Source organism: Nerophis ophidion, linkage group LG17 (genome assembly GCF_033978795.1).
Source record: "Nerophis ophidion isolate RoL-2023_Sa linkage group LG17, RoL_Noph_v1.0, whole genome shotgun sequence".
NCBI lineage: Eukaryota > Metazoa > Chordata > Actinopteri > Syngnathiformes > Syngnathidae > Nerophis > Nerophis ophidion.
In genome coordinates this window covers 1,480,639-1,507,883 of record NC_084627.1, presented here as the reverse complement: position 1 = coordinate 1,507,883, position 27,245 = coordinate 1,480,639, and the positions used below count along the sequence as shown (strand labels likewise).

The 27,245-nt window shown below is 39.8% G+C and overlaps 1 protein-coding gene across 1 annotated transcript; it reads right to left on the bottom strand.

Moving 5' to 3' along the window:
• Nucleotides 1-6: 6 nt before the first annotated feature.
• smad4a (SMAD family member 4a) lies at nucleotides 7-26,055 on the bottom strand. Its single transcript, XM_061875700.1, has 11 exons — nucleotides 25,903-26,055; nucleotides 17,847-18,200; nucleotides 12,485-12,659; nucleotides 12,373-12,402; nucleotides 12,095-12,298; nucleotides 11,903-12,010; nucleotides 11,702-11,752; nucleotides 6,959-7,142; nucleotides 6,706-6,874; nucleotides 6,467-6,605; nucleotides 7-3,679 (listed from the first exon to the last, which is right to left on the bottom strand). Exons 2-11 carry the CDS (start codon nucleotides 18,084-18,086, stop codon nucleotides 3,468-3,470), a joined length of 1,512 nt encoding a protein of 503 aa, XP_061731684.1. The 5' UTR covers nucleotides 18,087-18,200; nucleotides 25,903-26,055; the 3' UTR covers nucleotides 7-3,467.
• Nucleotides 26,056-27,245: the final 1,190 nt, after the last annotated feature.

Below are 27,245 nucleotides of genomic sequence, written 5' to 3'. Positions count from 1 at the left end.
AACCAATCATGTTAGCCCATTACATTTTTATTCAAACATATTAACAGTGCCATAATCCAGATTTGTTATGTATTTCAGATGCTGGAAGTTATGTGGCGGCTGATGGCTAGAGCATTTAAAAAAAGAGAAAATACAAGAATTGCCGCTATTTTATCAATACTACTATGTGCAATAAAGACTATCACTGAAATGACTGCATTTAGCATCAACATGGCTTGCATTTCCTCTCGCAGCTTTTGGGATGTTATGAGCTATCAGGGCGAGTTAGCACATGATGCATTTTGTCCAATACTGTAGCATTTAGCGAGACTATGCACAAGTGCTTAAAAGAGATATCATTTAAAAGATGACGATCATGTGACCATCAGGCCTGTCTAGATGAGAATATCAGTTTAAAACATGTACAGTTTGAAAAAGGTCCACGGCCCAGGCGTTGGGTTATTAGCATGTCTCAAAAATCATAAAAAAAACTTCCAAAACCAACCAGCATTCAAACAATACACAAGAGTAACATCCTGATGTGACAGCAAAGAGGAGGAGGATGAAAAACTTACATGAAGCCATATGAGAGCCGGTGGAGGAGGATGAGGATGAGGATGAGGAGCACTAGTCCAGCAGAAACCAAGCAGTCTCATTAAAAAGTTCAAAACAGGGGCTCTGCACAGTTTAAATATTAAATACATGAAATGTCCACATAGCGGAGAGAAAAAAAGACCGTTTGGGAATCGTTTGTGCAGCACCTTAAATTTGAATAAATAGTGGACTTACTTACGCTAGTGTAAACTAGGGCTGGGCGATTATATGTCCGGGATTAATTTGAGTTGGATCCCGGTGATCAGATGGTAGCATATTTATTCGATTACGTATGTTACAAGTTACGGCAGTAGTCAACAGTAGGGAAGCAACAATGCTTGGTATAATCCTGCACAAAACAATCCATCTTTGTCGACCGCGATCCTATGTGTGATTGTGTAAGTTTGCGTGTGTATGCTCCACCTCCCGTTCCACCGTCGCCAAAGTGAGGCTTGTCAAGGCGTAATTAACGTTCAATCAGCGATGTGCCTCCCCCTGACACAGCTGGAAGTGCAGCCCACCAGAACAAAATAAAGACATATGATTAACACTAGCATAGAAGTTGAAACAACATTCAAAAGGAGCAAAGACTTTAGTTTCACCGTCTCCTGCAGCTGACCAGTAATCCTGCCCTGAATGCTCTAAACGTCTATGTGACTGTATTGGTCCCCACTGGGAGAATGCACACACCCGCTAATTTAATCAGAAAAGGCTTTTTTATATCTAAATTATTTTAAATCAGACTTTTTGTTTATGTGCCTGCAAAGATTTCACTCCTCTGATATAACAGGTACTAAAAACTTTGCAGAGAAACACTTTGTGTGCTGATATATATAATTTTACAGTGCCTCAATTTCAAACTGCACTTTAATGTATTTTCATTCAGTATGAGGTACAGTATTTTGGTTTTAAAAACTCCACAATCTGGGTCACCGCTTGTATATATCAGTGCGTGAGAACTACTGATAAGGAATTAAAGGCCTACTGAAACCCACTACTACCGACCACGCAGTCTGATAGTTTATATATCAATGATGAAATATTAACATTGCAACACATGCCAATACGGCCTTTTTACTTTACTAAATTGCAATTTTAAATTTCCCGAAGTGTCGTGTTGAAAAACGTCGCAGTATGATGATGTCTCGGGTTGTAGCGGACATTATTTTCCAGCCCGATCCAAGCTATAAGTAGTCTGCTTTAGTCGCATAATTACACAGTATTCTGGACATCTATGTTGCTGAATCTTTTGCAATTTGTTCAATTAATAATGGAGAAGTCAAAGAAGAAAGATGGAGATGGGAAGCTTTTAGCCTTTAGCAACACAAACACAGCCGGTGTTTCCTTGTTTAAAATTCCTAAAGGTGAAGCTGTACTATGGATCAGAGCGGTCAAGCGAACATGGATCCCGACCACATCTAAACCGTCAGTTTTTGGTGAGAAAATTGTGGTAATAAGTTGGCTCTTACCGGAGACATCAGCGGAGCTTCCGTCCTGCTGCCGCTGCGTGACTTCCCTCAGAGACTCTGGCGTCAACACACCCATGGCCACACTCCTCCGACTTTCAGGTACTATTTAATCTCACTAAAACACTAGCAACACAATAGGCAGATAAGGGATTTTGCAGAATTACCCTAGTAAATGTGTCTAATAACATCTGAATTGCTCCCACTGCCATCGCCTTTTTTTTTTTTAACTTTTTTTTCTTTCTAGCCCTTCACTCTAAATTTCCTCATCCACGAATCTTTCATTGTCGCTCAAATTGAAGGGGAAATTGTCGCTTCCTATGTCCGAATAGCTCTAGCTGCTGCTGGCTATGATTGTAAACAATGTGAGGATGTGAGGAGCCCTACAACCCGTGACGTCACGCGCACATCATCTGCTACTTCCGGTAAAGGCAAGGCTTTTTTATTAGCGACGAAAAGTTGCGAACTTTATCGTTTATGTTCTCAACTAAATCCTTTCAGCAAAAATATGGCAATATCGCGAAATGATCAAGTATGACACACAGAATGGACCTGCTATCCCCGTTTAAATAAGAAAATCTCATTTCAGTAGGCCTTTAAAGAATAAAAACAGTAATTTACCATTTGAAAGTCCATCCATCAATTTTCTACCGCTTATTCCCTTCGGGGTCGCTGGTGCCTATCTCAGCTACAATCGGGCGGAAGGCGGTGTACACCCTGGACAAGTCGCCACCTCATCGCAGCCATTTGAAAGTGTTGTTTAGTAAACGTTAACTTGAAATACAAGTCTTATAGTGTTCACTACGCCAATCATACTTTGTTAACTGCAGAATGTTTGTCATGGCGAGCAAAAAAAACAAAATAACTTTTGAAAGGCGAAAAAGTTGTTCTCATTACCCCCACAAAACGTACCGAAAAAGAATCAAACCGTGACTCTGAGACCAGGTACGGACCTCAACGTGGGTTACCTGTACTGCTGCACCTCTAGTAAACACAAATATGGATATGAACAAAATTATAGTTGTCATCTGTTGGCATGTATTACCTCAAACAAACATGTTGGAAATGTTTGTTACAAGATACGGCAGTAGCAAACAGTAGGGATGCGGTACTCTGTATAATCCTGCACGGGACAATCAGCTTTAATCAAAAAAAAAAAAAGTGCTTTTTTTTTTTTTTCTCATATCGCCTAGCCCTAGCATTGAGCGATTTCTCACATAGAGAAGAAAATACTGGTTGTCAGTGTACTGCAGCCACGCGTTCCCACTCGGTAAGCTTAACCGGGCTATACAGTGTCCTCGCTTCTAATCATACCGCCTGGTCCAGCTCTTGTTGTCCCTGTGGCCGTGCAGTCCTCTCCTCTGCCCTACCAGGACAGTCCCGATATTAAAAAAAAAAAAGTTTTTGGACAAGCTCACGTCTTGAGACTCAGTCGAGAGGCTGCGGGTCGGCGATGGGCATTGTGTGCAGGACCTCGTCCAGGAGCTGCAGTGCGCGGTGTAGATGGATCTCGATCCAGCAGGGCGTCTCTTTGATGCTTTGTCGGGGGTAGTCGGGCCCCCAGCCCTTGACAAAGCTCATGCGCAGGATGCACAGCCGGCGAAGGTCGTCGACGCCGATGCCTGCGGCCGCAGACAGACCTGCGGGAAAAAGAGGACGACAGGAGACATTTAAAGACAAAGTTAGTTTGAGCCAATAATGCAAACTGGAACAAGAATCCAGAACCTGGACAAAAAAAAAAAAAAGGACACAATCAGACAAGAGCAATGTGCCACCCGCTGCTCTCCCTCATCTCCCTGTCCATGTTGTATCTCCACAAACAGCAAAAGGGTCAAAAGCTACACCTAATGGAACTGGAACAATATATCACAATTTGGTCCAAGTCTGAATAAAAAATGTACAACCAGCCATATATTTAAGTTTTTTTTTGTTTAATAATTCCAGGTGTTTTTCCCCTACTATTTCAAATGTACAAAGTCACTGATACAAAAAACTAAGCTGTATTAAGGACTGGACTTTCACAATATTATGCTAGACCCACTCGACGTCCATTGCATCCGGTCTCCCCTAGAGGTGGGGGGGTCACCCACATCTGTAATCCTCTCCAAGGTTTCTCAAAGTCATTCTCATTGAGATCCCACTGGGTTGTGAGTTTTTCCTTGCCCTGATGTGGGATCTGAACCGAGGATGTCATTGTGGCTTGTGCAGCCCTTTGAGACACTTGTGATTTAGGGCTATATAAATAAACATTGATTGATTGATTGATTGATCAAACTGAAGATTTGTAACATGGGGAGTTGTGTGTATTCATCTCTTCTGCACTTCAATGTTAAACATTTAGGGTTTGACCAAGATTTTCTCTGTCTATATTTCTGTAATATCGATTTTTTTTTTTAATTGATAGCATGTGGTTGATCAACAGAAGGGGACTTTGCATTGAGCCTAGAGGTTCACCCTGAGCAACTGAGCTGAAATGCTATTTACGGTTATGGATGAAAATTAAGTACCGTATTTTTCGGATTGTAAGTCGCAGTTCTTTCCATAGTTTTTTTTTTTTTTTCCCAAGATGGCTCTGCTGTAGTGGCTGCTGTAGGCAGGAGCTCTGTGCTCTTGTGTCATCCTTTTGTGTTTCCCTCTTGTTTTCATGTGTTATTATATTTTTTTGCCTTTTGGTCCGGGACCCTTTGGGACTGTGTGACAAGGGGTGTCACTTTCGTGACCTCTGTGGTGCTTTTTTTGTGGACTTCTGCATCTGCCTCCCGGGAGCCTTTTGGCCATGGAGACCAGCTGCTGGGTCTCTGCCACACCGGAGTCGCTTTGGAGGGACTGGAGGAGATGCGGATGAGGGGACAGGGCTTGCGAGCTAGCACTGAGCGCTGGGACGGAGAGGCTTCGCGGTGTCTTGGCTGGGTGAGCAGGTGTCGGACACCTCAGTCACCTTGGACGTATCCTCGCTCATCCATGCGGACTGGACACTGGCCGAGAGTGGAGTCGGCTGTCCTGGTTGCTTTGTTGGGTCTACTCCTGTCTCTGGCCATCCTCCCTCCACCACAGCGGACGATGGCGTGGAACACCGCAGAGGCCACCACAGTGGATATGTTTCTTTTACTTTTTATTCATAGCTGTATGTAGAAGTGTCTGGTTGTATCTGCTGCTTTAATGTCTTTAATGTCCTCTGTGTTCTTTGATGTTTGATGTTTCCCTCTTACACGCATGTAAGAGGGATGTGTACTATGGCTATGAGTTGTTGTTTTTTTCCCTTAGCCTCAGTCTGCACCCCCTCTCCAGGGCCCAGGCTAAGACCGATGTTTTATTTTATTTTTTTATTTTATCTTCTATTTTTTTCTCCCCCACCTTGTTTACCTGTATCTCATCTTTTTTTGTAAGGGGCGCTGGAAGCCGGCAGACCCGTCAGCGATCCTGTTCTGTCTCCCTTTAATGTTTGTCTGATCTTGAATGGGATTGTGCTGAAAATTGTAATTTTCCTGAAGGAACTCTCCTGACGGAATAAATAAAGTACTATCTAATCTATCTAAGTTTGGCCGGGGGTGCGACTTATACTGTGGAGCGACTTATGTGTGAAATTATTAACACATTACCGTAAAATATCAAATAATATTATTCATTTCATTCACGGAAGAGACTAGGTGTACCGATAGAAGAGGAAGCAGCGCATTGTCTCCCTTTGGAGTTGGCAGAGTTGTTTAGAAGCGACACCGAGGAAGAAGATTTCATGGGATTTAGCGATTATGAGTGACGGATTGTTTGGTAAACGTATAGCATGTTCTATAAGTTATAGCTAATAAAATGACTCTTACCATAATATTTTACGTTAACATATCAGGCACATTCTCAGTTGGCTATTTATGCGTCATATAATGCAGTGGTCCCCAACAACCGGGCCGCAGAAGAATTTTGTATTCATTTTTCTTTAAAAAAAAATTAAAAAAAAAATTTTTTTTTAATTAAATCAACATAAAAAGCACAATATACACTTACAATTAGTGCACCAACCACAAAAACCTCCCTTTTTCATGACAAAAACGTCCCTTTTTCATGACAAAGAAAAAAAATATAATAATAATAGTAATAATAATAATTTTTAAAAAAGACCCCCCGCCCCCCGGTCCACGGGTACAAAAAGGTTGGGGACCACTGATATAACGTACACTTATTCAGCCTGTTGTTCACTATTCTTTATTTATTTTAAATTGCCTTTCAAATGTCTATTCTTGGTGTTGGATTTTATCAAATAAATTTCCCCCAAAAATGCGAATTATATATGTTTTTTTTCCTTCTTTGTTATGCATTTTTGGCCGGTGCGACTTAAACACCGGAGCGATTTATAATCCAAAAAATACGGTAGACTTTATAAAGAACAAACACTGAAGATAATTAGACTGATCTACAGTAGTTCCAAGACTTACTGATGGCCGGAGCAATGCCGCCCACGGAGCCAGGCCCGGGGATGTTCCCGGCCACCGCTGCTGCCTGAGCCGCAGCAGCCGCTTGAGCTGTGGCTGCCTGCTGCTGCATTTGCCTGTGGCACTGACGCAGGTCGAAGACCTGGAGGAGGCCGGGACAAACACTCATTCATTGAGTTGTATCAGATATGATAGGTTCAAAAGGCTGTGGGGATCACGCAATTATGTTTCTCATGCGCTACCTTGATGTAAGCGCTGGGATAGATCTTGTGGACGGCGTCCCCGGGTGCCCGTCCCGCCTCTCTGTCTAGGTAATAACTCTGCACAAAGACTGCATGGTCACTCAAACAGCGCACCCACACGTCTCCTTCACCTTTGCACTCCAACTGCACGCCTTTGCCAATATGAAGCCTAAGAAACAAACAAAAAAAATTATATAAGGAGCTTATTACTGTGTATTTGTTTTTTGTGATCTATGTGAAAGCAGCAAAGTACCTGGCCCTCTCTATGTTCTCCGTCCTGTGGACGTTGCTCAGCTGACCCAGACAAAAGCGATCGCCTCCAGAGGGGTCCACGTAGCCGTCCACGGTCACTATCGGGCACGTGGAGGGCACCTTAAACGTCTCACCGACTTGAACATCCATCTCAAAGTACGCAATTGAGCACCAATATTCTGGAGCTGTGTGGGGAAAAAAAACAACCCTGTTAAATCAGCTGACAGGTTAGGAGTTGCGGGGGACTTTTGCAGCGGATTGTCAACCAGGCTGAAAATAATTTAAATGAATTGTGAATATGCAAATTTAAAGTATTTTACCTACATTCTTTGATTTTAATTTAAATTATAATTATTTTATTTTATGTTTTACTTTGAATTATTATTTCTATGATTGTAGCTGAGATAGGCGCCAGCGCCCCCCGCGACCCCAATAGGGAATAAGCGGTGGGAAATGGATGGATGGATGTTTCTTTTCATTTTCTGTACAGCACTTTGACTTGCCTTGTGCACAAATTGTGCTCTATAAATAAACTTGACTAGCCTTACAAATTGGAAGCGGGCAAAAATTAAACAGGCTGTTTTTTACAAAAGTGACGTATAATTTAAAACAATTGGTGTGTGCACAATATGTGTTATTTATAAGTTATTTTTGATTCTCACTGTTTTACTTTGTAAGAAGTGGCAGCTTGTTGCAGCAGCTTGTTGCAGCAGCTCTGGGTTCTTTTATATACTCCTTTATGTTTTTTTTATTGTTTTCCTCTTGTTTTACCTTATTTTTTGAGCACTTTCTGATTCTGCAACCACATAATTTTCCCATTGTGGGATACATACAGTATATTCTTTCGATACCAATAATCAATCAATCAATGTTTATTTATATAGCCCTAAATCACAAGTGTCTCAAAGGGCTGCACAAACCTCAACATCGTCGGTAGAGTCCACATAAGGGCAAGTTAAAACTCACCCCAGTGGGAGGTCTTTGACAGTGACAATGATGACTATGAGAAACACCCCTAGTAACAGGAACATTCATCACATTTAATATTTACATATTTTGATCATTTTAAACATACATTTCAAAAACATATCACAACGTTCGTTTTTTTTTCTTCATCACCAATTCCAGCTCACTGCAGACTTTATGAGAGCCAACAACCCTAATAATACATCACTTACTGTACAAGGTCTGCTGTCATTAGGTTGCAGACTACTTAATTGTTTATGTATTCCCATTTAGATGAAGAATGACTCATAATCCTCGGGAAGAAGGGGGTGAGGGTAACCAAGCGTCTTTTTGTGTTGTTCTCGCCATTTCTGGGACTAAATTGGATGTCAAAGTAGACTAACTTGTCGGAATTCGTCTTCAGCCTTCTTCTGTCCAGGTGAGAGGCATGATTTATGATCTACAATAAACTTCCAAGGAGCAGGAAAGCAAGGAAACAGCAGACCACTCAATGTCATCGCAATAAATACATTGTCTGCGTTAGCACTTGTAATAGCAATATTACTAAAACCTAGTTATTATTTAATGTACAAAATGTAAAAAGAGTATTATTGGTGGTGCCAGCGGGTGTATGGACGGTTTAGCCAGGAGTCGTGGATGCATTGCATTGTGGCGCGTGTTGGTGGGCGTGTTGAAGTTGTTTTGTATCGCAACCATTAGTGTGATCTGTGTGGCTGTGGAACAAGACCCCTGGTTTACACAGAGTAAGAGCAAAAAAAAACAACCTCCTCCACCGTTTTGAAATGACGGTAGGAGAAGGGTCCCTCATAACGTCACAATTTTGACCAGGCGGTAAAAGTAAGCATGCGATTATTAATTTGGGGAGCGAGTTTTACCCGGCCGTTAATCAAGGCAGGCGCATATCACATGCTATTCAAGGAAATACGGTATCATTAATAAAACACTCTAAAACAGGGGTGTCAAACTCATTTTAGCTCAGGGGCAGCATGAGGGAAAATCTATTCCTATGTGCGCCGGACTGGTAAAATCCTGATTATCTAAAAATACAACTGCGACAACTTCAGATTGTTTTGCTTCTTTTACCTTGACCCAAAATAGAACAAGCACATTCTGATGATGTATGTATCACAAATAATCATTTTGACAAAACACTTCAAGTTAGTTGAAAAATATATTTTTTTAAAAATGGTGCCGTTTCAAAAACACGGAAGAACACAATGAACTTGGACTTTATCTCTGTGTATCTACAAAACTAATAAACTGTAAGTCACAACCTACTGTACAGTATTTGGGGTTGAATAAAATACAAAATAAATAAAAAGTATTCTATGTATCAACTACCTCATTTGTCATTTCTACATATTAATCCTGTCCCGTCGCAACAAACTATACAAACGGAATTAAAAACTATTTAGGAGGGTTGAGTTACTCCCTGCCTTGTAGACATCACTGTGTATTGATAGAAAAATAAAAGCTGTGCAATGCATGAACAATTTCAACAAATCAAATGTATAAACGTCAGAGACTGACAGTATTGCAGTAAATCTCTCACACACTGTTCACTCTCTTTAAATATCCACAGGAGACAATCCTTTTCACAGAACTATATCAAGGTGCAATGTCTCATGCAGCATTTTAAGTGGCGTAACCAATTTTACTGCTGAAACCTGGCATCTTTTAGCTTTCACAAGTCCATCAATATCAGGTGTAACATCTTCAGTGGTAGACAATCTCAGGATACTAAACATATGCTTGTGCGTGATTCTGAGCGTAGCTTTGTTTTTTGATGCATATTACAGAGAAAATTTGCCCACAAATATGTGGTTTCCCATTGACTCCTGTGAATAAATAGGAGGATGATCATTTTTTTAGTAACACTGCATTCACTTTTCGCTTTTTGACAGAGAAATTTTGTGAAAATGATGGGGCCAAAAAACAATGTATTTGCAGCAATTTCTTTCATCTAAAAATGCAGCTAATTTTTACACTTAGCAAACTCATCTTGCAGGCCGGCTTAAACCCTGCGGGCCGCGAGTTTTATATCCCTGCTCTAAAACCTTTACAAATTAAAAAGGAAAAAGACAAAACATATTTACTAGGGCTGTCAAAGTTAGCGCAATAACACGTTAACTATAAATTTCAATAACGGCACTCATTTTTTTAGCAGCCAATTAACGCGAACACTTCCCTTTTGACCATTCTGCCATTCCGTAAAGGGGGAACTTGACTGCAGTTCTTTGTTACTGATAAGCCACAAGCAAGCAGAAATGGACAACGGAAAGTCTACATTATAGAACTATCAGGTTCAAAGCCATGGAAAGTTGTTCTCCCGACAAGAAAGGATTATTTTTCTATTGCAAACAAATCAAAACATGTCAAGACACTGAAATATTGTGTAAATTCTTGTATAACATGTTCTGGTCGAGTTTTCAATTACAGAAGGATTAGCAGACTCAATATTATATTTTATTAATTAATAGGGAAGGTTAAAAAATTGTCATGCAGCAATATGAAACCACACCCCCCTGAAAATGATCTGTCTTGAGCAGTGGTTCTCAAATGGGGGTACGCGTACCCCTGGGGTACTTGAAGGTATGCCAAGGGGTACGTGAGATTTTTTTTTTAAATATTTAAAAAATAGCAACAATTCAAAAATCCTTTATAAATATATTTATTGAATAATACTTCAACAAAATACGAATGTTAGTTCATAAACTGTGAAAATAAATACAACAATGCAATATTCAGTGTTGACAGCTAGATTTTTTGGTGGACATGTTCCATAAATATTAATGTTAAATATTTCTTTTTTGGTGACGAAAGGTTTAGAAATAAGTTCATGAATCCAGATGGATCTCTATTACAATCCCCAAAGAGGACACGTTATGTTGTTGATTACTTCTATGTTTAGAAATCTTTATTTATAATTGAATCCCTTGTTTATCTTTCAACAAGTTTTTAGTTATTTTTACATCTTTTTTTCCAAATAGTTCAAGAAAGACCACTACAATGAGCAATATTTTGCACTGTTACACAATTTAAGAAAATCAGAAACTGATGACATTGTGCTGTATTTTACTTCCTTATCTCTTTTTTTTCAACGAAAAATGCTTTGCTCTGATTTGGGGGTACTTGAATTAAAAAAATGTTCACAGGGGGTACATCACTGAAAAAAGGTTGAGAACCACTGGTCTAGGGTACACTTATTAATGATGAAAAAATATACCTATCCGTCATTAATTGGGATTAATTTTGAGTTGACTATAAAACAAAATGCGATTAACCGTGATTAAATATTTAAATGGTTTGACAGCCCTAATATTTACACATTCAAATAACAATAATATGACACATTATTAACTTTATCCACTCAGCATCCATTGCAGCAGTCACCCAGGTGGGGATGCCCACATCAGCTGTCCCTTCCAAGGTTTATCGTTGTCCCCATTGGGTTGAGTTTTTTCTTGCCCGGATGTGGGATCTGAGCCGACAATGTCGTTGTGGCTTGTGCAGCCCTTTTTGAGACATTTCTGATTAAGGGCTACACAACTAAACTTTGACTGATTGATTGATTTTGTTTTAGTGTGTACTTTTTCAGCGCATTCAACAATTATTAATAATAATAAATAATAGTAATTATTAATCGGAATATTCATATTGTTACATCCTTAAAGACCCTGCTAATTATTCGTTTTTGTGTACCAAGCACCCGGCGACCACAGTATAATTGGCAGGTATTTGACTCGAGGCGTTAATTGTCGTATTTACGGTAACTCACCTGGGTGGTTGGATATAGGGGGCTGGAATGCTATTTCATTGCCGACAGGCCCTGCACGAACACATTAGAAAGGGGAAGAGGGTGGTAATGTTGATATATGTCAGTTATATTAACTTAAGACAGTATAGCTTAGCATACTAAATATATTGCAATAAGATCAATAGCTGACAAAGAGTGTAAATACAGAACTTATATACGTACAATAATGTCCCGTGTGAGGCATGGGTGTATGGTGCTGGAGATGTCCATTTTGATGCGGAGGCACCGCAGGGGGGAAGCTGCTGTTTCTACTCCAGTTGGGGTTGGAATCTGTAAAAAAAATAAATAAATAAAAAGGATATAATAATTAATAAAGCTCCATCATTAACGTGTTTGGACATTGAGGCGACTCACTAGAGGGTCCGGCGCTTATAGAGGAGAAGGCGGACGTGGAAGCCGAGCTGCTGCCCTCGGGTGGAGGGAGTAACGCTGGGCTGCTGAAGGCTTCTTGTGGGCCGGGCCTGGATGGAGGATGCTGGATGGTCTGCAGGTGGCTTTCAGAGCTGGGGTGAGACTGCTGGTTGTCGTAGTCATACTCGTCCTTCACCATGAGAGGACCTGGAGGCGATAACAACAAGTACACTTAAGCTTGTCTCTGTTTAATACAACTTGTTTAATATGGAAGAACTTACCTGAGCTTGAGAGTGTTAGTCCTGAGAGGTCTGCGAAAAATATTAATATGAATGTTATATGTGTCCAATGATTTAAAAAAAACTCTGATCACCAAGTTGTGTGTGTACATACCGATGCCTGGTGAGACCACTCTCTCATAGTGGTATGGGTTGACACAAACATTGTCACATTTGAGGTCAAAGGCATACTGGCAATATTTGACGTGTTTTAATTCGTTCTTGTGTAGATCGGGCCACCGCCACAGTCTCGCATAAACCACATGAGGGAATCCTTTACGACCAGCAACCTAAAAAAAAAAAAACGGATTTGTGTGATGATTAAAAAGTCCCTAATATATTAAATTAATGACAATAATCTAACCTCCCCTTTACTTGTTTGCTTCACTTTTAAGTAGTGATGTGCGATACCACTGACTTTCTTTTCGATCCGAAATCGAGTAAAATTTAGGCTGGAAAAAGCTGAAATTGTTAAACAAATTAATAATTGTATACTTTGTCACCTATAACACCAAGTTGTTATATATATATATATATATATATATATATATATATATATATATATATATATATATATATATATATATATATATATATATATATATATGATGTCCCGATCGATGCCGATATTGTTTTTGCGCTTCCGATTCGAAGCTGGCCTATCCGAGCATGTATTGCAATTTAAAGTTATTTAGCCTACTTAGTTGTCAGATTCATGTTGGAAAGGATTTTAGTACTCCTGATAACAACTAGCCAGCTGAATTAGGTGAGTTTGAATAATACACAATAGTTGGTATTCAAGTATAAACACAAAATATCAAACATTACACATGACAAACAGAAAGGGCATCATTAAACAGTAGAAAAGTGAACAGAGTAAAGTGCAAATAATGCTGTAAACATTATTAAAAAAGCAAAACACACAAACAACCTGAGTGGGATGAAATGTCTATAACTCAGCATCAATACTTGCTCTTAAACAAGTGTAAACTTTAAAAAAAAATTTTTTTTTAATATCTACACACTCCCTTCAATTGTTTGCCCCAGTCAGTGGGGGGGGGCAAACAATTGAAGTCCGAGCATAATGGGGAGATTCTTTCTAACAAAGACAAGCACTTCAAGATTCTCAGGTGTCAGCCTGCTCCTGTGTTCATCTATGATGAGCGCTAAAAAGCCTCTCACTCTAAAGAGTCATTAAAATGTCTTACAACTTTACCACCACGCTTGACTTTATTGTGGCATGTTTTACACTCCACCTCTTCATCTTTTTCGTTTTGTAGGGTAAAATAATCCCACACAGCTGACATTTTTACCGTAATTTTTAATTCACACGGCCGTCTGAACAGTTAGAACACAGACTTGTAGATGTTTTGAAGGTGTGCTGGAAAATGCGGAACGGAGTATGGGGAGCAGCAAAAGAGTGGAATGTATTATTTAAATCGGTGCGTTGGAAAACACGGACCAGAGTTTTTTTTAAAAACTGGATCTGGATCGGCATTTTCCCATGCCTTGCCGATACGCATTATTTGGCAAATATCGACGGCCGATCCGATCCAAATATCGGATCGGGACAACCCTAATATATATATACAGTGCCCTCCATAATTATTGGCACCCCTGGTTGAGATGTGTTTTTTAGCTTCCAATTATTTTATTTTTTTTCTAAATAATATGGGACCTTAATGGAAAAAAAGAGAAAAATCCAACCTTCAATACAAGTGCATTTATTCAGTGGGGAAAAAATCCCACATAAAGAAATAATTATTTGACATCAAATAATGTGTGTCACAATTATTAGCACCCCTGGTGTTAATATTTTGTACAACCCCCTTTTGCCAACAAAACAGCACCTAATCTTCTCCTATAATGTTTCACAAGATGGGCAAAGACAGAAAGAGGGATTTTCAGCCATTCCTCTTTGCAGAATCTCTCTAAATCATCCAGAGACCTGGGTCCTCTCCTCTGTACTCTCCTTTTCAGCTCACCCCACAGGTTCTCAATGGGGTTGAGGTCAGGGGACTGAGATGGCCATGGGAGGAGCTTGATTTTGTGTCTGGTGAACCATTTCTGTGTAGATTTGGCCATATGTTTAGGGTCATTGTCTTGCTGAAAGACCCAGTGACGACCCAGCTTCAGCTTTCGGGCAGAGGGCAACAGATTTTGATTTAAAATGTCCTGGTATTTCAAAGCATTCATGATGCCATGCACCCTAACAAGGTTCCCAGGGCCTTTGGAAGTGAAACAGCCCCACAGCATCACTGACCCACCCCCATACTTCACAGTGGGTATGAGGTGCTTTTCAGCATGCGCATCTTTCGTGGTACGCCAGACCCACTTAGAGTGTTTGTTGCCAAAAAGCTCAATCTTGGTCTCATCTGACCAAAGCACACGGTCCCAGTTGAAGCCCCAATACCGTTTGGCGAACTCCAGACGCTTGCGTTTATGATTGTGAGTGAGGAAAGGTTTTCTCCGTGCATGCCTCCCAAACAGCTTGTTGGCGTGTAGACAGCGCCTGATGGTTGATTTGGAGACTTTGTGACCCCAGGATGCTACCATTTGTTGTAATTCTGTAACAGTGAGCTTTGGAGATCTTTTGATTTCTCTTACCATCCTCCTCACTGTGCGTGGTGGCAAAATAAACTTGGGTCCTCGTCCAGGCTTATTTACCACTGTTCCAGTTGTTTTGAACTTCTTAATTATTCCTCTCACAGTTGCATGCTGCAGTTGAGTGGCAATCTTCTTGTAGCCTCTGCCTGACCTGTGAAGGTCGACGCACATCTGCCTCACTTGTATGCTGTGTTCCTTTGTCTTTCCCATGTTTAAGAGTGGATAAGAGAAATGGCCTCGGTGTCACGTCATATTTATACCCCAGGGAAACAGGAAGTGATGAATTACTAATTAAATGTTCCTACGTACTCTGGTAAACTTTGTAAACTACTGTAGAAATGACAGAAATGCTTCAATTATATTTATTTCCTGGGAATTGTTAAGGGTGCCAATAATTGTGGAACAGGTGATTTAATGAAAAATAATTATTTTTTAGTCAGGGATTTTTTTATTTTCTTACAATTCATTTGAGTTGAAGGCTACATTTTCCTACAATTTTCAGTGTGACAGTATTCTTCTGCAATAAACACTGAATTTATTTTAAGGCTTTTAACACATCTCAACCAGGGGTGCCAATAATTATGGAGGGCACTGTATATATATATAAGTTGTGATTTCCTTCTCTGCATGAAAGTTTAAAATGAGCATATATTCATGCAGTATGAACAATAATTTTTTAATGTAGACACATAGAATCATCATACTGCTGTGATTATATGCATCAAGTGTTCATTCAAGGCTAAGGCAAAATATCAAGACATATATCGTGTATCACGATATGGCCGAAAAATATAGAGATATTAAAAAAAGGTCATAGCGCCCAGCCCTACACTAGAATATGAAACATGTTTTCAGTTATTTCATTTTTCATTTTCATTTTTATTTATCTCATTCATTGATGTGCATTTAGAACGATAAATAATTATATCACAATTATACAATTTAAATCCACACAATTCCTGAGAAGGAGCAGGATGAAGAAAATCTTATAATTTCCTGCCCCCTTTGACATAATACATTATCTTACTTCATGAATATCATGTAAGCCGACACATATATCCAAATGTAATGAAACAATCAAAAACAAAAAACACAACAAGTGCAAAACTTTATAAAGTATAAACCAAACCAAGAAAATAATAGTAATAATATAATATACACCTCACGGAATGATACAGAGCAAATACAAAACCAGACAAAAAATAAGTAAAATATTAAATAAAAAACAAAATGTAAACACTTATGGCTGTCCATATGATTTTATTGTTCTATCTTTATATATTTTTTTTCAATTGGAATTTATTTTTAAAGTTTTTTATCTCGTTGTAAAGAGAATTCCACAATTTTACCCCCACCACTGATGTACACATTTGTTTTAAAGTTGTCCTTGAATATTGTTGTTTGAAATTACCTTTTCTTCTATGCTCTGTATTCTCAGAAGTGATGACAAACATTTTTTGTAAATTTGCTGGTAATGTTTTACTTCTAGCCTTAAACATGACACACAATGTCTGTAGCTTTACTAGCTCCTGTAGTTTCAATAGTCCAGAGTTAATAAATAAAATGTTAGTGTGTTCTAACTAATCTACTTTATGAATAATCCTTATAGCTCTTTTCTGTAATTGATACAATGCCTTTATGTTACTCTTATATGTGTTCCCCCACACTTCCACACAGTAGCTGATATATGGCAATATAAGTGCACAATACAATACACCTTATTTGTTAAGAACATAACTCCTCCACATGTGTTCATTCAGAGTTTTGATGCCTTCAGTGACAATCTATAAAGTAAATAATCATGAAAATAAAGAAAATGCATTGAATGAGAAGGTGTGTCCAAACTTTTTAGCCTGTACTGTATATATATACACATCTAAATGCACCATTCTTGACTTTTCAGTATGCGGCCCTTGGTATAAAAATATTATACACCCCTGATCTAAAATATTAGAAGCTCTCAAAATAAAAATGTAATGTACAAGAAATGCAAACAAAGTTTAGTTGGTCAGGTTTAAAAAAAACAACTAATTTATGGATTAATTCATTTGAAAATTTACAACTACTATAGCAAACTCTTAAAAGAGTGACTGAACATTAATATTTTTGTACAGGCAGGATTTGTGTTATGCTGTTACACAATCATATTATTACTTTTTTATGCTATTCTTACATGGGGAAAAAAATAATAAAATGTAAGAAAAAAAGAGCAAAAAAATAGGTATGTAATAAGAAAAAGCTGAATTGGTGTAACCAATAAATGATAGTCACCTGTAATACAAAGCTGACACAAAATTATGTTGTTAAATATTTGTTTTGTTTTTGTTTTTTAAATATAAAACTATTAACTATTAAAATTTTGGACACCGCTGAACTAAAGTATCAAAAGTATCTATATTTTGATTCAAGAATTGATTTTAGGGCATAAAGATCTGGTATCGGTGGTATCGATATTTCAGTATCGATCCACACATCACTACTTTTAATAGAAGAGGCGCTCAGATGCTTTTGAAGCACCACACTGAAACAGTTGAGCCACCCTGCTTATATGCCCATTTTTGTAAAAAAAATGTTGGGGTTTTTTTAGTTTTGGCTGTGGAGCTGTACGTTTTTGTGTCTTTATCCGATCTAACCGAGCATGATGTTGCTGTGAGTGAAATGTTAGCACGTTAGCTCACACAGCTATGCTAGTTTTGCTAACGTTTGTGTCCTGCTGTCTCACTCCTTTGTTGTATGGGATACAACACATCTATTATGTTGTTATCTATTAAGTAAAACGTAGATAAAGTACACATTCGTGTTTGGAGAAGACGGGCGTGGACGAAAACAGCTTTTTGGCGTAAAGCGTATTGTTTTTATTCCTCCAATACCTGTAGGCGACCATCCAAAGTCCGCTGTATGGTTACACACTTGCTGGGATGCGCCCCGTTGGTGGTGATGGCCGTGATGAGCGAATCCAGCTCGTCTTTCTTCTCCTTCAGCTTCTTGACGAGGCTCTCGATGGCTCGCTTGGCAAAGCTCTCGCTCTCCCCCCCTTGTCGGTGGCACATCAGGCTGTGGACGATGCTCAGACATGCGTCGTTGCTGGTGGGTGTGTTAGTGATGGACATCCTGCTCCTTAGATTTCAGCCTTGGGGAGTTTCTCTCTCTCTCTCTCTCGCTCCAGCGTATGTGCCTGTGCCAGAGGCCGCGTTAAGAGTCGATACAAGCGCAGTGCCAGAAACCTGAGACACAAAGAGAAGCAAGTGAATTATTTAGTGTGAAAGTTGCGAATAGACTGCCGCTGCAATCTATTAAATCCAAGTTCAAGAATAACAGTAAACATGCAGTACATCCTCTTCAATTTCAAAAGATGAGGATTTGTTAAGGGAAGTCGTTGACGTAATTAAGCAAGTGAATTTACTGTAATGAGGTCAATTCATGTACTATAGCAAAGATTCACAAACTGATTCTCACATACAGATATACTAAAGGTTTTACAACACTTAAAACCTTTAGTCCATCAGTATGTCAAATTTAATTATAGAACGGATTAACCAAAGAAATCAAACAAAGCATCAATATGAATTCAGTTTAAGAGACTGTTCAAACTACAAATGTTCACAAAGCACACAGAACAATAATTATGATGAACATATTGAACCCTTTTTATTCATTTCGATAAAGATTTTTGTATTTAATATTCGTATGCTTACTATGGTATATTATTTATGTATTATTTATTTGTTCACTGTTCTGATACAGAGAACAGGGAAATTAGATAAAATTGCTATGGTATGAAAGAGGTAGGATTAAATAAACTCTGTTTCTTCCTACACCTTTTCGCACGTGCTGTAATGTAACAACTGGAAATGTGTGATGCGTTACATTGTATCGTATGCATGTTCAAAATAAACTGAAACTGGACTGAACTTAAAAAAAAAACAGTAGGATGGGCTCTACCGAGTGGTCTGCCAAAGTCCTGGGCATGAAGTTAAAGTGTTCCCAGCAGTAGAGGCTCCTCTATGGGGTCTTGGGGCACTAGGAGGTTAACCCCTTTACTACTGTTACCCCAGGTGGCCCTTGGCAAAGGCCTCGTACCTGACTGCCGCCTAGGCAGGAATACAGGGAAGATCTCAACGGTGGAGCAGGCGGAAAACGGTAGATTTAAGAACTACCACAATGGCTGCGATGGCGGGAGAAGGCTGCAGCAGAAAAGGGTCCCCAGTCGTCTTGGACTCCATGCCACTGAACTCTGACCCGATTCTGTTAAGGATCGTGTGGTGACTGTCTGTGCACCGGTCTCCTCACGTAAAACAAAGTCGTGCACAGGCATCCTCCATGGAGGGATACAGCCCTACCAGAAGGATCGTCATACTCGTTCGAGTGACCACCGATAATAATAATATGCCAAAAAATCTCTTCATTAAAGTACAGTGTTTTATTTTCGTATAATCAAACACAATGTCACCGTTCAAACTGTGTGTAATGTTACAGTGGGCAAAAATATTAAAAATACTTGTTAAATACAACCTCTGCCTTGTTTTTAATGAGTACATAGGCTGACTACGCCACTGTTTATTATGGTGGTACTTTGAGAGTCGAATCTTTTCTGGTACTTGGTGAAAAAAGTTTAAGAACCACTAAGATAGGCTCCAGCGACCACCCGCGACCATACTTGCCAACCTTGAGACCTCCGAACTCGGGAGATGGGGCGGGAGGGGGTGTATATATTTTCAAGTATTTCTTATATGTATAAATAATCCATTCATGAATGAGTATATCCATTTGGGGCCACCGTGTTCAATGGAGAAGTCTGATCTACAAAATTTGCAGGCAGCATACCCCTTTCCCTTAGAGCTGTCCTGGATGAACTGAAATTATTTCTTCCAATCATTTTGGAACTTGCAAGTGTACTTCTTCTTCTTACTCGTCGTCGCCATGTCTCTTCTTCGTTCTTCTGCTTCGTCTCTGTTATATTTTTGGACATTAGTACTTGCCGTAGTTTTGAAGCAATGCATGATGGGAATCCGGATGTTGCGTGTCAGTGTATTAATGTGTCGGCTGGAATAAGCACACGCTGAGAAAACGCTCCGTGACTGCCTACTTTATGAGTTATTGATAAACCTATGAATAACGGAGCTATCCAATATTGTTGTCCGGGTGGAAATCGGGAGAAATTCGGGAGAATGGTTGCTCCGGGAAATTTTCGGGAGGGGCACTGAAATTCGGTAGTCTCCCGGCAAAATCGGGAGGCTTGGCAAGTATGCCCGCGACCCCGGAAGTGACAAGCGGTAGAAAAAGGACGTACTACAGTACAATGTAGGGAACACCATGTATTGACAATATACAATAAACATAACATAATAATTGCCAACACAACACGAGATCAAATAAAATGTTTAGTAATATGTGTTAGGGCTGGGCGATATATCGATATACATCGGGGTTGTCTCTGCGCAATATAGAAAATGACTATCGTGATATTCGAGTATACGTTCTCACGCAGTTGCTTTTAGCTGCTGGCATTACACTACAGGCTCTTCCCACTCCTTGTGTCTCCTTCTCACATACAGCAAGCACACAAGCTTACACACGTCACATGCTGTCACGTCATACGTCTCATATGTACACGTCCTCCTGGAGCAGAGAGGTAGCAGACTGGGTAACTTTAGCTGTGATGCTAGCGAAGCCGTGCGAGTGGTAATACGAGAGAAAGAAGGTGTTAATGAAGGAAGAAATTATTCCCAAGAAAAATAGCAGGGGGTCCATCGTCTGGCGGTGGTTTGTCTTCAGGCGGGAATACGTGGAATAGACAACTTTAATTTGTCAAGTGTGGGGCAGAAGCATTTCAACCAAAAGTAGCATTGCTGCTAATAAGTAGCATCATTTGAAAAGTCACCTGCTAATAACTTTACTAAATACAGTTTTGGTCAATTGACTTAGTTGTGATTTCCTTCTCTGCATGAAAGTTTAAAAGTAGCATATATTAACACAGTATGAACAAGAATGTTTTAATGTAGACACATAGAATCATCATACTGCTGTAGTTATATGTATCAAATTTTAATTCAAGGCTAAGGCATAATATCGAGATATATATTGTGTATCGCGATATGGCCTAAAAATATTGGGATATTAACAGTCCTAATATCTGTGTTAATAGCTCAGGTCAATTAGAGAATAATGAGCTGGTAATAACGCCAAAAGTACCTAATTAGGCACACAATACACTTCAGGATAAACATGTAGATCAGGGGTCAGCAACGCGGTGCCCGCGGGCACCAGGTAGCCCGTAAGGACCAGATGAGTCGCCCGCTGGACTGTTCTAAAAATAGCTCAAATAGCAGCACTTACCAGTGAGCTGCCTCTATTTTTTAATTTGATTTATTTACTAGCAAGCTGGTCTCGCTTTGCTCGACGACATTTTTAATTCTAAGAGAGACAAAACTCAAATAGAATTTGAAAATATTTTAAAGACTTGGTCTTCACTTGTTTAAATAAATTCATTTATTGTTTTACTTTGCTTCTTATAACTTTCAGAAAGACAATTTTACAAAAAAAATACAACCTTAAAAATGAATTTAGGATTTTTAAGCACATATACCTTTTTACCTTTTAAATTCCTTCCTCTTCTTTCCTGACAATTTAAATCAATGTTCAAGTAAGTTGTTTTTTTTATTATTGTAAAGAATAATAAATACATTTTAATTCAATTCTTCATTTTAGCTTCTGTTTTTTCGATGAAGAATATTTGTGAAATATTTCTTCAAATTTAAGATTAAAATTCAAAAAAAATATTCTGGTGAATCTAGAAAATCTTTAGAATCAAATTTAAATCTTATTTCAAGGTCTGTTGAATTTCTTTTAAAATTTTTGTTTTAGAAAATCTAGAAGAATTAATGATCTGTATTTGTTAGAAATATACCTTGGTCCAAGTTGTTATATATTCTAACAAAGTGCAAATTGGATTTTAACCTATTGAAAACATGTCATCAAAATTCTAAAATAAATCTTAATCAGGCAAAATTACTAATGATGTTCCATAAATTATTATTTTTTTTTTTTCAAAAAGATTCGAATTTGCTAGTTTTTCTTTGCTTTTTTTCGGTTAAATTTTTTATTTTAAAGAGTCAAAATTGAAGGTGAACTATGTTTCAAAATTTAATTTTCATTTTTTTCCTGTTTTCTCCTCTTTTAACCCGTTCAATTAAGTGTTTTTTCATCATTTATTCTCTACAAAAAACCTTCCGTAAAAGCAAAAAAAAAATGTACGATGGAATGACAGACAGAAATACCCATTTTTTTATATACCGTATTTCCTTGAATTGCCGCCGGGTATATAGTATGCGCCTGCCTTGAATTACTGCCGGGTCAAACTCGCTTCGCAAAATAATTAGCGCATGGTTAGTATTACCGCCGGGTCAAACTCGTGACATCACGAGTGACACTTCCCCTGTCATCATTTTCAAATTGGAGGAGACTGATTTTAATACCGGTAATTTGAAATCGCATAAAGGGAAGAAGATTAAGAGCTATTCAGTAGGATGTTAGGTCCAAGCTATTGAATACTGGTATGCTAAAAAGAACAGTAAGCAGCTATGTTTTATTAATATACCTGTGGAGCCGACGGTCCGACAGACAGGCAGGGCACGCTGGAGTTGGCAGCGTGGGAACTCGGTGCTCTCTCACTCGTCACGTGACGAGGGAGGGAGCACCGGGTTTCCAAAGAGTAAATAGAGCAAGAGCATACCAGTCAATTCCTGCTACCGGCATACAACTACAGCTGATTGGACTGTGGCGGTCACGTGACTAGGAAGCGCGCAAAGAGTAAATAGAAAGGCTAATAGTCTCCACAAATGTATGTATGTATTGGACACATACGTTACATAAAGGTAAGACCATAATAACGTTTTTTTTTATTAAATGTGCTTTTCATGATGGTATCCTTAAGGCAGGGGTGCCCACACTTTTTCTGCAGGCGAGCTACTTTTCAATTGACCAACTCGAGGGGATCTACCTCATTTATATATATCATTTATAGTTATTTATTTATGAAAGAGACATTTTTGTAAACAAGTTAAATGTGTTTAATGATAATACAAGCATGTGTAACACATATAGATGTATTTCTTTCACAAAGACAAGAATATAAGTTGGTGTATTACCTGATTCTGATGACTTGCATTGATTGGAATCAGACAGTAATGATGATAACGCCCACATTTTCAAATGGAGGAGAAAAAAAGTTGTCCTTTCTGTACAATACCACATGAAAGTGGTTGGTTTTTGGCATCTAATTCATCCAGCTTCCATACACTTTACAAGAAAAACATTGGCGGCAAATTCCGTAGCTTGCTTGATTGACATTCACGGCACCCGAGGGTCTTGTGAGATGACGCTGGCTGCTGCCAGTTCATTATTATGAAAAAAAGACAGAGAGGAAGGCGAGAAACACTTTTTATTTCAACAGACTCTCGCGCCGTACCTTCCGTCAAAACTCTAAAGGCCGACTGCACATTTCCTATCTTCACAATAAAAGCCCTGCTAAATACAGAGTCTCGGAAAACTGGCGTGCACAAGCGATCCCTCAGAAAGCTGGCGTGCACATCACTTGTGCACGCCAGCTTTCCGAGACTCTTATTTTGTTAGCGCAGGCAGCATGAAGCAGGGCTTTTATTGTGAAGATAGGAAATGTGCAGTCGGCCTTTGGAGTTTTGACGGAAGGTACGGCGCGAGAGTCTGTTGAAATAAAAAGTGTTTCTCGCCTTCCTCTCGGTCATATTTTCATAATAATGATCTTGCAGCAGCCAGCGTCATCTCACAAGACCCTCCGGTACCGTGAATGTCATTTAAGTGACGTCTTGGTGAAGATTGATGATCACTAATTTTTAGGTCTATTTTTTTTAAAAGCCTGGCTGGAGATCGACTGACACACCCCCTGCGGTCGACTGGTAGCTCGCGATCGACGTAATGGGCACCCCTGCTCTAAGGCCTACTGAAATGAGATTTTCTTATTTAAACGGGGGATCCATTCTATGTGTCATACTTGATCATTTCGCGACATTGCCATATTTTTGCTGAAAGGATTTAGTAGAGAACATCGACGATAAAGTTTGCAACTTTTGGTCGCTGATAAAAAAGGCCTTGCCTTTACCAGAAGTAGCAGACGATGTGCGCGTGACGTCACGGGTTGTAGGGCTCCTCACATCTGAACATTGTTTACAATCATGGCCACCAGCAACAAGAGCTATTCGGACCGAGAAAGCAACAATTTCCCCATTAATTTTGAGCGAGGATGAAAGATTTGTGGATGAGGAAAGTTAAGAGTGAAGCACAAAAAAAAAAAAGAAAAGGCGACGGCTCCAGGTGGCGGCAGTGGGAGCGATTCAGATGTAATTAGACGCATTTACTAGGATAATTCTGGAAGATCCATTATCTGCTTATTGTTTTAATAGTGTTTTAGTGAGATTGTAAAGTCATACCTGAAAGTCGGATGGCTGCGGTGAACGTCAGTGTCTCTGAGAGAAGCCAATAGAGGAGCCAAAATCACAGCTGCCTTTTTGAGCTGCAGGATTAGGTCACATAATCCACTGATGTCTCCGGTAAGAGCCGACGTAATATCACAATTTTCCCATCCAAAAACTTGCTGGTTGATGTAGAGAAACATGTTCGCTTGACCGCTCTGTTAAAGCGTCACAACAAATAAAGAAACACCGGCTGTGTCTCGGTTGCTAAAGGCAGCTGCAATCCACCGCTTTCCACCAACAGCATTATTCTTTATAGTCTCCATTATTAATTGAACAAATTGCAAAAGATTCAGCAACACAGATGTCCAAATTACTGTGTAATTATGCGATGAAAAGAGACAACTTTTGGCCGTAAGTGGTGCTGGGCTAATATGTCCGCTACATCCCGAAACGTCACAAACACGCGTCATCATTCCGCAATGTTTTCAACAACAAACTATGCGGGAAATTTAAAATTGTAATTTAGTCAACTAAACCAGCCGTATTGGCATGTAGATAGATAGATAGATAGATAGTACTTTATTTATTCCGTCAGGAGAGTTCCTTCAGGAAAATTACAATTTTCAGCACAATCCCATTCAAGATCAGACAAACATTACAGGGAGACAGAACAGGATCGCTGACGGGTCTGCCGGCTTCCAGCGCCCCTTACAAAAAAGGGGCGCAATAAAGTGTTGCAATGTTAAGATTTCATCATAGATATACAAACTATCAGACTGCGTGGTCGGTAGTAGTGGGTTTCAGTAGGCCTTTACATCACACTCAAATTTTTACTGCATGCCTTTGGTAAGTACCGGACTGAGAAGAGGTTTTAAAATAATTAGCGCATGCTTACTTTTACTGCATGCCTTTGCTAAGCGCAGGAGTGAGAAGAGGTTTTAAATTAATTAGCGCCCGGGCGGCAATTCAAGGAAATACTGTATATAGAAGTATTTGTTAAAGGTAAATTGAGCAAAATGGCTATTTCTGGCAATTTATTTAAGTGTGTATCAAACTGGTAGCCCTTTGCATTAATCAGTACCCAAGAAGTAGCTCTTGGTTTCAAAAAGGTTGGTGACCCCTGATGTAGAGCAAAAGTATATTAGAGTATTTATCTACAAGTTTAGGTTTCAAATAAAATGAGCAGGTTTATTGCTGTGAGCTAACACCGCCTGGCTAACACACGGCGGGGCTGTTTTTGCCTTAGCTGGGCCCAACAGTAATTAAAATAAAATGTTTACACCAATGACAAACACAAACTGGTGTGTTAATCGTCGACTTTTAACGCTAAGACTAGAGAGAAGGAAAGGGGGGGGGGATAATAATGGCGCTTTCTAATTAGAGCTAGCGTGACTGTTTGTAGGGCGAGCTGGCTAGTTAGCTCGCTGACGGCTAGTGCTAACTACAGCAGACTTTTAGTAACTTCCAGCTTACTAACCTTCTTTCTGTGACGGTCTTCCGCGGAAAGGCCACTCTGTTCTGGGGTGGTATTTGGGTTCCACTGGCGATAAATGTGTGCATGTGAGATGCTAACAACAGTTGTCTCGCTCGCACAGAAAATAAACAGAACATTCCTCCCCTCCCACACCGGACTAAGTGCGCATGCGCAGTTTGCGGCAGTCATTGATTCTTAATCGCATAATTACACAGTATTCTGGACATCTGTGTTGCTGAATCTTTTGCAATTTGTTCAATTAATAATGGAGAAGTCAAAGAAGAAAGATGTAAGTGTGAAGCTGTGTATTGCAGCTGCCTTTACCATGAATTGATTAACGTGGACCCCGACTTAAACAAGTTGAAAAACTTATTCGGGTGTTACCATTTAGTGGCCAATTGTACGGAATATGTACTGTACTGTGCAATCTACTAATAAAAGTATCAATCAATCAATCAATCAAAGCCTTTAGTAACACAAACACAGCCGGTGTTTCCTTGTTTAAAATTCCCGAAGGTGAAGCTTTACTATAGAACGGAGCGGTCAAGCGAACATGGATCCCGACCACATGTCAACCGGCAGGTTTCAGTGAGAAAATTGTGGTAATAAGTGGGCTCTTACCGTAGTTATGAGCGGAGCTTGCGTCCTCCTGCAGTTGCGTGGCTTCCCTCAGAGACACTGGCGGTCACCACACCCCTCCGACTTTCAGGTCTCATATAATCTCGCTAAAACACTAGTAACACAATGAGCAGATAAGCGATTTTCCAGAATTATCCCAGTAAATTTGTCTAATAACATCTAATAGTGTCTCGTGAACAAGTCTAAGAGTCTTGTTCACGAGTGGGGGAAGAGTGGATCGTGAGATCGACAGGCGGATCGGTGCGGCGTCTTCAGTAATGCGGACGTTGTATCGATCCGCTGTGGTGAAGAAGGAGCTGAGCCGGAAGGCAAAGCTCTCAATTTACCGGTCGATCTACGTTCCCATCCTCACCTATGGTCATGAGCTTTGGGTCATGACCGAAAGGACAAGATCACGGGTACAAGCGGCCAAAATCAGTTTCCTCCGCCGGGTGGCGGGGCTCTCACTTAGAGATAGGGTGAGAAGCTCTGCCATCCGGGAGGAACTCAAAGTAAAGCCGCTGCTCCTCCATATCGAGAGGAGCCAGATGAGGTGGCTCTGGCATCTGGTCAGAATGCCACTTGAACGCCTCCCTAGGGAAGTGTTCAGGGCACGTCCAACCGGTAGGAGGCCACGGGGAAGACCCAGGACACGTTGGGAAGACTATGTCTCCCGGCTGGCCTGGGAACGCATCGGGATCCCCCGGGAAGAGCTGGACGAAGTGGCT

Excerpts from the sequence above, each read along its gene's own strand:
- smad4a (XM_061875700.1), bottom strand. The coding sequence starts at position 18,086 with ATGTCCATCACTAACACACCCACCAGCAACGACGCATGTCTGAGCATC. Across the intron at positions 6,875-6,958 it reads GAGAACATAGAGAGGGCCAG|GCTTCATATTGGCAAAGGCG; the intron begins GTACTTTGCTGC and ends TTTGTTTCTTAG. Across the intron at positions 6,606-6,705 it reads ATCCCAGCGCTTACATCAAG|GTCTTCGACCTGCGTCAGTG; the intron begins GTAGCGCATGAG and ends GGCCTCCTCCAG.